The sequence below is a fragment of the Conger conger genome, chromosome 2 (assembly GCF_963514075.1).
Source record: "Conger conger chromosome 2, fConCon1.1, whole genome shotgun sequence".
Classification (NCBI taxonomy): Eukaryota; Metazoa; Chordata; class Actinopteri; order Anguilliformes; family Congridae; genus Conger; species Conger conger.
The window spans coordinates 48,840,275-48,853,348 of NC_083761.1; the positions used below are offsets into that span (position 1 = coordinate 48,840,275).

At 44.6% G+C, this 13,074-nt stretch overlaps 1 protein-coding gene across 1 annotated transcript; it reads right to left on the bottom strand.

The window, feature by feature from the left end:
* Window positions 1–768: 768 nt before the first annotated feature.
* Window positions 769–12,697, bottom strand: LOC133122695 (protein FAM117A-like). The gene is made up of 8 exons (XM_061232798.1): window positions 12,133–12,697; window positions 9,650–9,795; window positions 7,571–7,666; window positions 5,659–5,775; window positions 3,429–3,557; window positions 2,785–2,953; window positions 2,322–2,490; window positions 769–1,373 (listed from the first exon to the last, which is right to left on the bottom strand). The coding sequence occupies exons 1-8, from the start codon at window positions 12,254–12,256 to the stop codon at window positions 1,112–1,114; spliced, it is 1,212 nt and encodes a 403-aa protein (XP_061088782.1). The 5' UTR covers window positions 12,257–12,697; the 3' UTR covers window positions 769–1,111.
* Between the last annotated feature and the right edge of the window lie 377 nt (window positions 12,698–13,074).

A 13,074-nucleotide genomic window follows, 5' to 3' on the forward strand; every position in this document is an offset into this window, starting at 1 on the left:
TGTGATGAACTTTCACGCACTGTTAATCTTTCACACTGATCTAGCTATGACTGAGTGAGTGCAATGTGGTCAAAGGTCCAGGCATCAAAAGGCACATCGCAGAAAAATATAAGAGTCCAGGCTAACACCCCGGGTCAGGGCTGCCCAAACCTGTCCCTGGAGATCTACAGTCCCGCACAGGTTCTACCAAACTGCAGCTCGACGGGATCGCTCGCTGTCGAATGAGTGCCTTGGTAGTGTTGGGAGTGAAAAACTACAGGACGGTCGATCTCCAGGAACAGGCTTTGGAGCCCTGCTCTAGGGTCTGAAGTACTCCTCTGACCAAGCTGCCAAGTGCCAGCCAGTAAGGAAGCGTTCCTCTAGAAGTGCTAATCAAACCACTCACATTGACGAAAGCGGTGGGGGAAAAGAGAAAAACAATCCAGAAGTTCAGTTGCTTTCATCATTCTTAAGCAACTGATCAGTGTTCTAGGAGACTGTGTCCTTCGTACCATTTTTGGAATCTTCACACAGCTATTGGGTGAGAGATATTCCCTACCCAATAGTCCAGTATTTTCTTTGAAGAAAATATGAGTATCACAAAAAAAAAAAAAAAAAAAAAAAAAAAAAAAATCGGTCCCTTGGCTATCAGTTTCAGACCTAAAGGCCCACGGAGTGTCTGGCAAGTGCATTGAATGTGGATGCGAGCAGCAATACAGGGAAGCAAGTTCTCACTGGCTGCCCTTTTTTCTAAAAGGACCATGAACTTGAAATGAAGAACCCATCGTCGTTTTTTTTTGGGGGGGGGGGGGTTGCAAGGGCGATGGAATTCAAACTATTTCCCTGATAAATCCTTCCTTGGTCAACTAACATCCTGCTGGTGGACTTGACAGAAGCAGGGCACAGTGGCTTTGGTGTCATCTCAGAAAAACTACCCCCCCCACCCCACACACACACACACACACACACTTTTTTGGAGCCACAATCAATCTCGAGTGAACAGGAAGTCCGCGTGGTGCAGTTTCAAACTGACCGGTGACGAGATGAAAGACTGGGAGACTCATCACCAGCAGTCGAGTCTGCACCCCTGCCATTTGCTCATCTCTTCTCCCTCTCCCATGGCAGAGCCCCCTTACATGGCAGTGGTGGCAGAGTCTGAGAGGGGCCCCAGGTACACGGCCACCCCGGGCGGGGCCGGCTGGTAAGCACCCCCCTGGCCAGAGCAGCCGGTGACAGGGGAGACAGAGAGGCTGCGGAACAAGATGTCCATGGAGGGCAGCAGAGGCCTCAGCAGGCTGACGGGGCAGAAGGCCGAGCCTCCGTGGGTGGTGAAGTTCACCTTGTTGGGGTCAGGACAGGATGAGAGGAAGGAGGCCTGGCCCAGACAAGGAGAGCTGGCGGGGAGGAAAGGGAACAGATAGTGAGGAAAAAGCACACGCGTACACAAACCTGGAACATGGCCACACATTTTCACAATCCGCTCAACAGCCGGTTCATTTCAGAAAACCACACTCGTATCTCAGTACTTAAGACACAGGATGCCTCTAGGGTCACAGCACAACCCTTTTGCTTCAAAAAGCCTCCAGTGGGGCGTAGTGCATAGATACACCATCTACTGATATCACACCTTGAGGTGTCAGCCAAAGCAGGCAATATACCCCAAAGTCAGGATGCTGTGTATAAAGTCCCAAACCAGTCCCTTGTCCTCAAGACTGAAGTCACCCAAGTCCATGTGAATGTGCGTGTATGTCAGATCGGGGTTAAATACGTAATTGTTTTGAATTCAAAAACATTTCTGCACTTTACTGAGCTTGTCTGGTGTAGTGGAACCCATGAAATACTCTCAGAATGATAAACGGTTGGCATGTATCCAAAGCTCTGTACAATTGATCACATACACACACACACACACACACACCCCTGAGTAGCAGAAGCGGAGTGTAAACCACACCATCTGGTTCACTTGGTTGGCTGAATCGCACCAAGCAAGATCAATCAAGCGCAGAAAAGTATTCAAATCCAAAATAAACAGTGCAGTCCATGATTATTTGGACAGCGGTACTGCGAGGCCAACTGCCCAATTACTTTTGGTCGCCAATTGAGGGACTGTGTATGAAGAGGCATGCAACTCCTGCCCCGACATGGCAGTCTGCTCTTTAACCTCATATTCATGGTTTCATTTCAAACCCAACGCACTGGAGTACAGAGCCAAAAGAACAGAAATTATACCACTGTCCAAATACTTATGGACTGCACAGTTTTTGACCCACTGGTCGAGGACTACATTCGTAGCATGAGCTCAGAGCTACAGCATGCAGGTGTGTATACGGGAGTGAACTCACAGGGTTTCCTCACAGACGCGCACCCTCTCGCAGCCCTCCGGGGGCTCCCTCTGGAAGGAGTAGCTCTTGTTGGGACGCGGGGAGGAGGACAGCTCCAGAGGAGAGGGCTCTGCGCAGTTCAGGGGCGGGGAGGGCGACGGACGCACCATCCCGCAGCTCACCAGCTCCACTGCACGGAGGGAAACAGAGACACAAGCACTTTCACTCTGTGGCCACAGAGAACGGGGCTAACAGAGAACGGGGCTAACAGAGAACGGGGCTAACAGAGAACGGGGCTAACAGAGAACGGGGCTAACAGAGAACGGGGCTAACAGAGAACGGGGCTAACAGAGAACGGGGCTAACAGAGAACGGGGCTAACAGAGAACGGGGCTAACAGAGAACGGGGCTAACAGAGAACGGGGCTAACAGAGAACGGGGCTAACAGAACGGCTCGGGGGCGGCGGGCGCGTTGCGAGACCGACCTGCATCAGCTTCCGTGGCCACGTCTCCTTCTCCGAGGGTGCAGGGGGAGAGGGAGGAGCAGCGGGAGGCGGAGGTGAAGAGGAGCGCGGGGGAGGCGCAGCTCGGGGGGCCACTGCTGCACCTCTGGGAGGGCACGGGGGCTTTGTGGCCATCTGGAACCTCCAGAATCTAAAGGGAAAAATCACAAAGAGCTAAAATCAGTCACACCGCAGTAAAACCGGGAGAATCCCAATGCAGCTGGAGAGCCACTGGAGAGCCAGAGTCAGCTGGTTTCTGTTTTTGCCGTAAGACGGCAGCCAAGGAACCAGTTGACCCGAGTCAGCCTCGTAATGAACCGATTCAACTGAACAACTGCTCGCTACTCAAGCGCTGAGTAATGGCAAAAGCTACAGAAACACACCCCGTGGCTCTACGAAACCAGGATTGAGACCCACCAACTGAACTGCTACAGCAACGACGACGTGAAATTAAATCAAGACAGGATGTCACGGCTGACAACATCGAGTTATCAAAGTATAGTGTTTTAAGTCTATAGCTGTGGTTCACTTATGGCATACTGATGGCGTTTCTTTAGGTTCACAGAGATTCTGTTGCGGTCCGGACGAAGCCGAGGCAGGGACCCCGCGTGGCCGGGGAGGCTCACCCTGTGCTGTTCCTCAGGGGTCTCGCACACAAACACGCCCTCCAGCTCCTGGTTCAGCCCCTCCACGCTGTGGCGCAGGCGGGGAGTCAGCTTGCTGAGGGGCGTCAGGGGTACGGGCAGGGGCATCGTCTGAGAAAAGAGCAGGAGCACACATTACACACAGAAGTCTTGTGCCAGCTCTACAGAAAGGCCACTTCCTTTACAGTGACCCATTTTACTGCAACCTTCCTGTTCCGTTCTAACTTGGCTCATTTGTTTTCACTTCACAGTTGGCCGGTTGCTAGGCCGCCTCTGCGGGCTCACGCCCTGAGAACGGCCGGCAGCGGTAATAAAGGGCGACGGCGCAGAAAAGCAGAAGTGTGTTTTTATCTCTCGTTTTCCTGTTGCTTCACTCTGCGACCGGATTCATTTCCTCCCGACGGGTTTTCTGAGAGCGTGTGGTCTTCACCGGTCCACCTGGGAGGGGGTTCCTTTACTGCTCTCTGAGCTGCGGGGCGGACAGCCGGCTAACCGGAGCCCCGGCGTGCGCAAAGCCGGCCCGCGTGCCAGGCCCGCTCCGAGGGCGTGCAGCTCTGCTCCCCACTTCCTCTCTGCATGCAGAGCCACCCAGAGGGCAAGCTCCCACTGTTCAGTGCTCTTCAGAAGAGCTCTCCGCTGCTCTGCATCGCATACATCCAGGGCCAGGGGCCGATCAATGCACATGCATGTTATATAAAAAAGTGAGTTTTAATAGGCTAGCCAGAGTGAGGCCAATCTAGTGGTCCGAGAAGGCAGTCGATAAGTTTACAAAGTCTTTTTAGAATACAAACCATCTTCAAACAAAAGCCACAACTTGCCTGCTTACAAAACTAAATAAAAAATAAATAAATGTACCCTCTCTTCATACAAGGCAAAGCATACCAATTATGTGCCATGTAACACTTTGCTAGTACCATCTGCTAAACCGTGGCACCAAAACAAATTTTTTCAGCAGTTTTATACATCAGCCAACAAACACTGAAAAGCATGAAATTAATGACAACTTGAAAGTCCTTAATTCTGCCTCCTGTGCCCTCCCCCGTATGAATTTCAAAATCAGAGTTCCCAACACGTTTTGAAATTCTGTCCTCAGTGAACCACAATGAGGACATTCTGGTCACAGTGCCTGAGTGGATGAACAAATTGAGCAGAAATACACTGAATATGCTATGAAGAGTCAATGAATAGGAACAGCCATTTTCAGCCAAAAACTGAACCCACCTGCACATTTCAGTAAAACTGTAGAAAAAATGCAAAGTAACAAATATAATTCCCACAAATAGCAGCATGAAGACAAGTGAGCCAGCACCTGTGGCAGCTACACAAAACCAAACCAAAACACGCCCACCCCCATGTTTCACATGGGGCTGCATCAAGCATAGGTGGTTTTGGCTATGGCTATTTTATATCTGATAAAAGTCTATCTTGGTTTCATCTGCCCCCAAGACCTTCATCCCTAACTCTTTAAGGTATTTTTTATTATATGCATTTTTTTTTAAACTAGTGGTTTGCATTTTGTAGCGTAGCCTCTGTAGTTCTGTTTGTGCAAGTTTTCTGCAACAGTAGTCACTGACACAACCACGACTGCCTTTTGAAGGGTGTTTCTGATCTGTCAAGCTTGCTTCATAATAGTGAAAATTCTTTGGTCATAAACAGTTCAAGTCGTCTTTGGCCTTCCAGTCCCTTTTGCAATTTACTGAGCTTACGAATGCTCTCTTTCTTAATGATGTTCCAAACAGTATATTTTGGTAACCCTATAGTTTGGCCTGTCTCCGACCGTTTATGCTATTTCTCAGCCTCAAAATGGCTTCCTTCCTTAACGTTCATTGGCGCAACTCTGGTAGACACCGAGATCTTTCTTATACCTGGACTAAGGATGCAACTCAACACAATTGGACTAATCAGAAACTTGTCCCAAATATGGCAACCTGAAATGTATAAAAAGTGCAGGAATTTCTGCATTGTAAAACCAAAATAAATAAAAACACTCCCATAAAAGAGGAAAATTTGCACATTTGAATTGCTTGATAATGAATATAAAACTAGTAGAGAGCCAAATCAAGAAGAAAAAAAGTCTGTCCCAAGATATTTCAAACGTATACAGTGAGCTCTGGCACTCACAGATGCGCATGCATACCCCACCTAAGAGAAAGGGAAGTGGTTACCCCAAATGAAAGACGGTAAGAAATGGTGCATGGCGCAGGTGCAGTACCTGTGTAGCCCCAGGGGAATGGCTCCCAGATAGGGGAGGCTGGTGCCGATCTCTATCTCTGCCCCCGCGGGACCCCTGTTTGGAGCGCTGCTGCAGCTGGTGTTTCAGTTTAGCGATCTACAAGAGAATTAAGAGGAAGAGCAAGTCAGCCGACCCCATCCAGCACTGCAGGCCAACACAGTGCTTCAGCTGCTTCCTAGTCAGTGGGACCTGGTCTCAGAATCAGTTAGTCTATTATTATCCAGTTATTAGCTAGTTATTTGTGAGTGAAACAGTATTGTGACTAGGGATGTGACAAATCCTCAGTTTTTGTAAACTTTGACCATCCCATTTCGTAAACGGTTAACAGTGTAACTGATACCCCATAAATCTTATTTATGATATAACTGGAGTATCCTACTAACAATTTTTATTCCAATTTCAAACTTTATTTTTAGCCATCTTAAATAGTTCAATTTAAATGCCAACATTGTAAGTCAGATCATAGCCTAATTGCCAAATTAAATATTTACATTTACATCATGCTCACAGATGTCCAGCAGAGTAGTTAAAGCCGTGTAGGTTACGTCCATGCTGGTTGATAATTTCCAATATTTGTGTGATATGAAGCAACAGAACGTGGTGACACGATAAATCTGGTCTATTTTATGCAGGGATTTTGTACACATACCATAGTTGACTGCTCTAATGATTTTACTTTCATGGTCTTGACACAATATGGCTTAAATTGTTATATAACAGCATGTATGGCGCTGGGCAATCTTTGTGGTGATACGATTAATGTGGTCAGTTTAAAGCAGGGCATTTTTGCTTTCAATATCCGATGGATATGACGGGCTACTGGTCTCGGGATTTTCATTTTATGCCAACAATTCTACTTGATTTTAGAAATAGTTAATCTACTATCCTGGAAAATCTTGGTAAACTAGCTCTAGCAAACATTAGACGTATAAAACACAAAAACAAAAACATTGGATAGTAATTGCATTATTAAATTAGTTAAGTTGTACTTAACAAAATAAATTGTTGGAAAATTCTTGGGATTTAATAAAATGAACAGTGGTTACACACAATTATAGCCTTTATTTTTAAACTATGTTGTGTGCAACAGATGTCGCTTTATTTGTTTTTATGTATACAGCATAGTGGAAAGCTATTAGCTATTAGAATTTGTATGTCAACAAATAAACACAGAATCTTTGTGAACCTTAAGAAACGCCATTCAATATACCATAAGTGAACCACAGCTATAGACTTAAAACACTTCACTTTGATAACTATAATACAGCAGCATTCAATCCCCTGTGGTGTTTGCATTCTTGAGCTTGTTGAGTGCTAGCTTAGAATGTAAACAGACTGACAGGAAGTTATTACGCAGCCAGAATATTTCTTGCAATCGACAAATCTGTGTGTTTGGTCAATATGGTGAAAGTGCATTTATTTTAAATTCAGCTTAAAATTTCAGCTTCTAAAAAAAAAAAAAACGGTTATCGGTTAGTAATTTTTTGTACGTTTGTTTGTTTACGGTTTTGGTTAACCGTTTAAACTTTTATCCATTCACACCCCTAATTTTGACATCAACATACACTTACTTTTGTCAGAAAACATAAAAAATCCTTAAGAAATGTTTGGCTCAATTAAGCCATCAGCTCCGACATCATAAAGAAAGTTTCAAAACAGCAAGTAAATATCAGTCTGTTTGTCATTTAGTTGTGTGATAAATGCTTAGAATATTTGGCAAATGGTTAAATGCTACCGTGACGTGACCAATAATGTTGTATGACTGTTTACAACATAATGGAAAACAACATAATGGTTTCCATGTCTACCATTTTGCAAGAACAGGGTGGAGATGAATGAAAATGACTGAACAGCAGCAATGGCCCAGAAGGCTTGAACTGGAAGTACTTGCCTCCCTTAGGTGCTCAGCGCTGCCCCAGGAAGCAGAACGTTTGTGCACCCCTCCCCCTCTTCTGCCCTGAACTTCCTCCGTCCATGAAGAGGGTGTCTGCAGAGAGAGACAAGAAGACTGAACCACCACCATCAACTGCCACATCATCAGTGGTCCACAGTCCTACGTAAGCAACCGGTCTGTAAAGGGCGAGCAATTATCATGCACTTCACAACCGAGCTGATCAAATACCAGCAATGACAATGGATTAGAGATTATAATGAAATCAAATATGAACATCTTTAAGTCCAGTTAGTGTGATTCAGGTGGAGAAAAAGGCAGTGGGCCCCTCTCAAACACAGGAAGAACACCATCTTGAAAAGAAGTGAAATAAAATGCATACTCAGGACCATCTGATCTGCATGTAACTGAAGTTAACACGGTTGAGGAGATGTTTTTAGTTTCAAAACAGTTATCATCATGTACAGAACTCCTGAAACCATTGCTCGAGTGGTTAATTTGAATAAGTCAGTGATACATCTCCGTAGTGTCACACCCAGGTGCCAGGTCAACACCTGCTCAGCCTAGCTGTGTAGTGGCTTTATTACTGCAAACGCGCACGCAGATGAAACACTTTTTTTCCGCAAGTATGAAGGGGGGGGCGAGAGAGAGAGAGAAAATAACGACAAACAAGATTCAGAGGATGCCTCTTGAAAGCTGAAGCTCCCACGCCTCGCACACACGAGCCCTGCACGGTCGAGGCGTCCTCGCAGGGAGGATGTGGGCACAGCTGTCATTTGCAGAGCCGGGCGCAGCTCGCCTTGAAAAGCCCCATCAGCTGACACCGTGCGTTTCGTATACGCCTGCGGTTTTCCATCAGTCTGTCCTCAGGAAACACGGGCTCTGCGCCGTCCCAATGCCCTTGGCTCGGTCACGGACCCTTCCGGAAAGTCGCGTCAGAAGAGTCTCGGCACAAGCGGTGGGTCGCGAGCAAACGTTTAACGGCAAAACTCTGGAAAAAGCTGCTATTATGTGGGCACCCCTTGACAAAATTAATTCAGAAGCACAAATTGAGTCGCAGTAGCAATGCTTCGTGATTGCAACGCCAGGCTTGTGAAGCCACCGCTTCAGCAGTACTGCAAAAGCCACAGTGCCTGTCCCTGTTCACTCATTCTCCTGCAGTGTTAACTGCTGACTTTAGACTACATGTCTTCAATTCTGATCAGATCATTCTGATCTGATCAGTATCTACCATTTAACATGCATTTACTACATTGCTTCTCTGCTTAGACTGGCACATTTTAAGACGTGCTGATAGTTACAAGAAATTACATTTACGCCTGTTCAGCAACCCTGAACCCGGTTATTTATGAAGTTCTTATCTTGTGCACAAATGAAAATGTATAACTGGACACAAGTCAAGGATGATACTTAAAAAGAAAAAACAAAATCCCTTCTGCAGAATACATCTGATAAATGTGTTGGCAGGTACAGCAACAAGGAGATGATGCATTTCAAAACAAAATAGTTGGAATAGACATAATGAAAAATGCAAGTCTGGCATAATTTCAAGATTTCCAGACAAACGGAGTTCATACTTCCTCCCAAATTCATAACCACACACGATAGGTTTAAAGACCTCTGCTTCAAGTCATGTGCAGGTCCATCAAGGAGAAATCAATATACTTAGTCAAAACAACATCTGCAAATCCTTGGTTATCAAATGGGGCAAAGTCAGCGGTTATAAAGCGCATAAGGTCAAAATAAACTGCTTAACGGCTGTTTATAAAAAAATAAACTGCATCAGATTGTTATTATGTACACATTTCAGTCCTCGGGGTCAATTGAGCCTCTGTTTCAAGCCACAAGTCAAACAATCATTCAGTTGACTCATTCAATTACAACCTACTAAGGTGTGTCATCAGTTTGTTCACACCTATGCGCCAAACTCAGTGTAGTGCATTAGAAATGGCAAAATATTCACATGTAAACCAACACGCACAATCATTTTTCTTTGAGAAGGTGGGAAATGTTGATTTCAAATGCGCAAAGAGTTTTGCTGTCTTTTCTTGTTCCAGAAGGGGGCTCATGGTAACTCACCTGTGTGGCCTTGTCGTTCGTGCTGTAGATCCCCTGGCTGTCCAGCTCCTTCGGCCACTGGCCCTGCAGGTACGGTCCGACGATGGTGTCCAGAGACAGGGTGCGACGGATGCTTGGTTTCGGGGGCCGCGATTTGGTCTTCTCAGCTGATTGAGAGGGAAAAGTTTGCATCCCTTAAACAATGATGGAAGTCAGGGACAGAGAAAAGATGGGAGCTTCAAAGCTTCATTATGATAATATAGGGAGGGCATGAGAATATGGCCAATATTGGTGAAAATCAGATGAGCCATTAACATATAAAATAACGTAACTATAGCAAAATCCTGTATCAACAACACTATTCAGACTGTATCCCCAGTGAGACATAACCATTTTTTGAAATATGCAGCAATATGGCAAGCCATCACTTTAAGGAAGCTACCATGCTGACCATGGGCTCATTCTTTGGGAACGGGCACTTTTGTCAAAGGCGCTTACTTGTAACATGGTCACTTTGTTTCCGGACATACAATAGTCATTCAGTTCTAAGAGACGGAGTTGAAACTCAAACCTTGTCATCTTAAACCTTGCAAGTACTTCAGCATTATTCTAATGAAAATAATTTAATCAGTCTAAAGCAGCACAGCGCTCATAGGTATTCAGAGTGGGACAATAAATTATATAGCATGGCACAAGACAAAGAAGTGTGGCACTACACCACTCTTCTTGTTGGAAAAAACCTGTGCCATCCTTAAGCAACAATAAGCTGTTATCCCACACAATCCTACAAACATTGAACTTCTCAGAGCTCTTTCTGAAACAGTAAAATGACTGCCCAGTGTCAGGGCATTACTCTAGTTTTTAATATGGATTTGTAGTTCATCCCTGCCCTTACTGGACACTTTATTGAAACAAGTGACGGGATTAGAGCCAGCCGACTTGTGAACAAGATTACTTGTGACATGGTGGTTTACCACACCAAATATCCAAAACAAAGACAGTGGAATGGGGAAAGAACAAACTGACAGTACTTAAGAATGGGAAAAATATGTTTTTATTTTTTTAATAAAGCCTGTGAGCTTCTTGCTGAGTACCTATATATACACCCATAAATAATGGCCAACTGGATAATCTTCAACAGGTGCAAGTGGTGTAGCAGGGAGCAGATCAGTTATGCAATGTTATGGCTATCATTCTGGCGAGCTTCCGCCAACCACCACAAAGACCATTCACCCTCAGCTGACAGGATGTAAAAATACACTCTGCTGATTCAAAGAAAGTCTAGCAACAGCCAAGAACTTGCAGAATGACGCAGGCCTGGACCCCTAAATCATGACCTTACACTTTTGAGGGTCAGGCGTACAAGACGAGCATGGGGCAATCCGAGTTCACTACAATTGGACATGAGATGGCTCTTCCTGTTTGTGTGGGATTTCTTTAAGAGCACAGCCACATTAGCTACATTTATAAGGTTACGCTTTCAGAGTTTGTGAAGGGAATCCTGGAACAAAACAAGAAGCACTGTGTTTAGTTGAACAAACGCAACCATTTTAGATAAGCGTCTGATAAATAACTACACAAATAGTGTGTGTTGCTGTGAAAATCTCCTAGATGCGGATGCACTGAAGCAGCAACTCCAATCATGCCGTTTCTATGCATTAATTAAACGTTAATGTCTAAAACTGCAAAACCTCAAATAAATATGGGTGAAGTAAGGTTACACATACATGAGCAGTAAAGAGTATCCCCTGGTACAAATGTCAGCCATAACAGTGCTGCCAACAAGCGTTATTAAAATACTTCTGCATCATTTTCAATATTAAAATTCCAATCCACGTATGATTTGAGCTTACAGAAAACGCATAAAGAAGGCCTACATTACGCCTATAAATGATGAAAAACATCCCTGCACAGAAATTTGAAGGACAAACTCACTGAACGCAGACATAGGTATTGGAATATTTAAACTGTTACAAAGTTTTTTTAGTTTAGCAATCACAATTGCTTTCAGGTTGCTTCCGCTGCCAGTTCTCAGCAGGCGGTGACATACAGAGATAAAGTAGACATACGTGATTGTAATGAGATGTCGTGCCGCTGCGTTCTCAAGTTTAATTTTTGAAGTTGAGTTTCTGGACGATATATGGTCAAGCTCACCGAAATACAAGCCCCGCGAACTTTCTGCCCCTACAAATGCATAATTCATTGTCGCAACTTGGCATCAACAATAGCATTTAGACCTGAACATTAGTTCGCTAACATTGTAAGTTAGCATAATGTTACTTTAGTGGATTTAATTGAAGAGCATTTCTACTCTGTTCTATAACGTAGATAATATTAATACAGCCACAGCTATGCAGGCTTGCTAAGGACTACAAAGCCCAAGCAAGTTAACGTTAACATTCATTCTTGCCATGTTGCTAACTAAACTAGCTCTTGCGGCACACTGACCCCACACAAGCAGACTCTTCGTGTTTTTGTGCATACCAGGAGTGGCTTCTTTTTACCTGTCTTGGCATCTCTCTGGCCCGGCTGTGCTTTGTTATGTAGCTGGAATGGAACCGTGGCTCTTAGAGGTTGTAGACCTGTGGTGCCCCCCCTTATCACCCCCATTCCGCTACGGCACGACATCCTCACCGAAGGCTACTCGAATCGAACACACGCAACTTTTCAAGACCGAGCTTCAAAGTTAGCTAGCCAGTGCTTCGCCACTTCGTATAAAAGCATTCGCGAGCAATCTAAACGTTGAGTTTATACTTTAAGTTTTCTTGAAACTCAGTCTGTAAAAGAAATCAACAAACTAGCTAGCAGCTAAGCTAGTGATTGACATAGATAGCTTATCCAAAGCAGACTCTCGTCTCCGCTGCAGAGAATAATTTCTTTTGTGACGATTATGCTGTTTTCCGTGTCTTCTGGACAGAAGTTCAGCCAGAACCGTCAACAGTATTAAACTACTATGAACTCTACATCTTATTGTCGGTTTATAAACAAAAAAATATTAATTAAAGCATCGGTTATAATATTGTGGCTACCAACTTAGTAACAACGTTTTCCGCCTCAATTCTCTTAAACTGCCACCTATCTCTGAAAACTGACAACAGGCTAACACGCTCGTGTCCTGTTTAATTATATGGGGTGGGACTGACGCTCTATCCCTGGTGTGGTTGGTTATGAAATGTACTACTTTAACTCTATTGGTCAACCCAGCATCAATATTTTAAAGTACTAGCCCCCTACATCTAACATCCCCGCCTACGTTGTGCTTATTACTATCTTGACGTTGTGTGCTAGGCTGCCATTCATTTCTGAAATTGCTGTGGGAAGCCAATCTAACAGAAGACGAAAACGATATAGCCTACCAGTTTGTAGACACCAAATCGCTGCCTATTCGAATAATATTTACGGATAAAAACGTCTTATATATGGCCACGTGCTTCTTGAAAATAATT

Coding starts and splice junctions, on each gene's coding strand:
- LOC133122695 (XM_061232798.1), bottom strand. CDS start 12,256: ATGTCGTGCCGTAGCGGAATGGGGGTGATAAGGGGGGGCACCACAGGT. Junction 5,776..7,570: donor GCGCTGAGCACCTAAGGGAG/GCAAGTACTTCC, acceptor ATTCTCTTGTAG/ATCGCTAAACTGAAACACCA. Junction 2,491..2,784: donor GGCCACGGAAGCTGATGCAG/GTCGGTCTCGCA, acceptor CCCTCCGTGCAG/TGGAGCTGGTGAGCTGCGGG.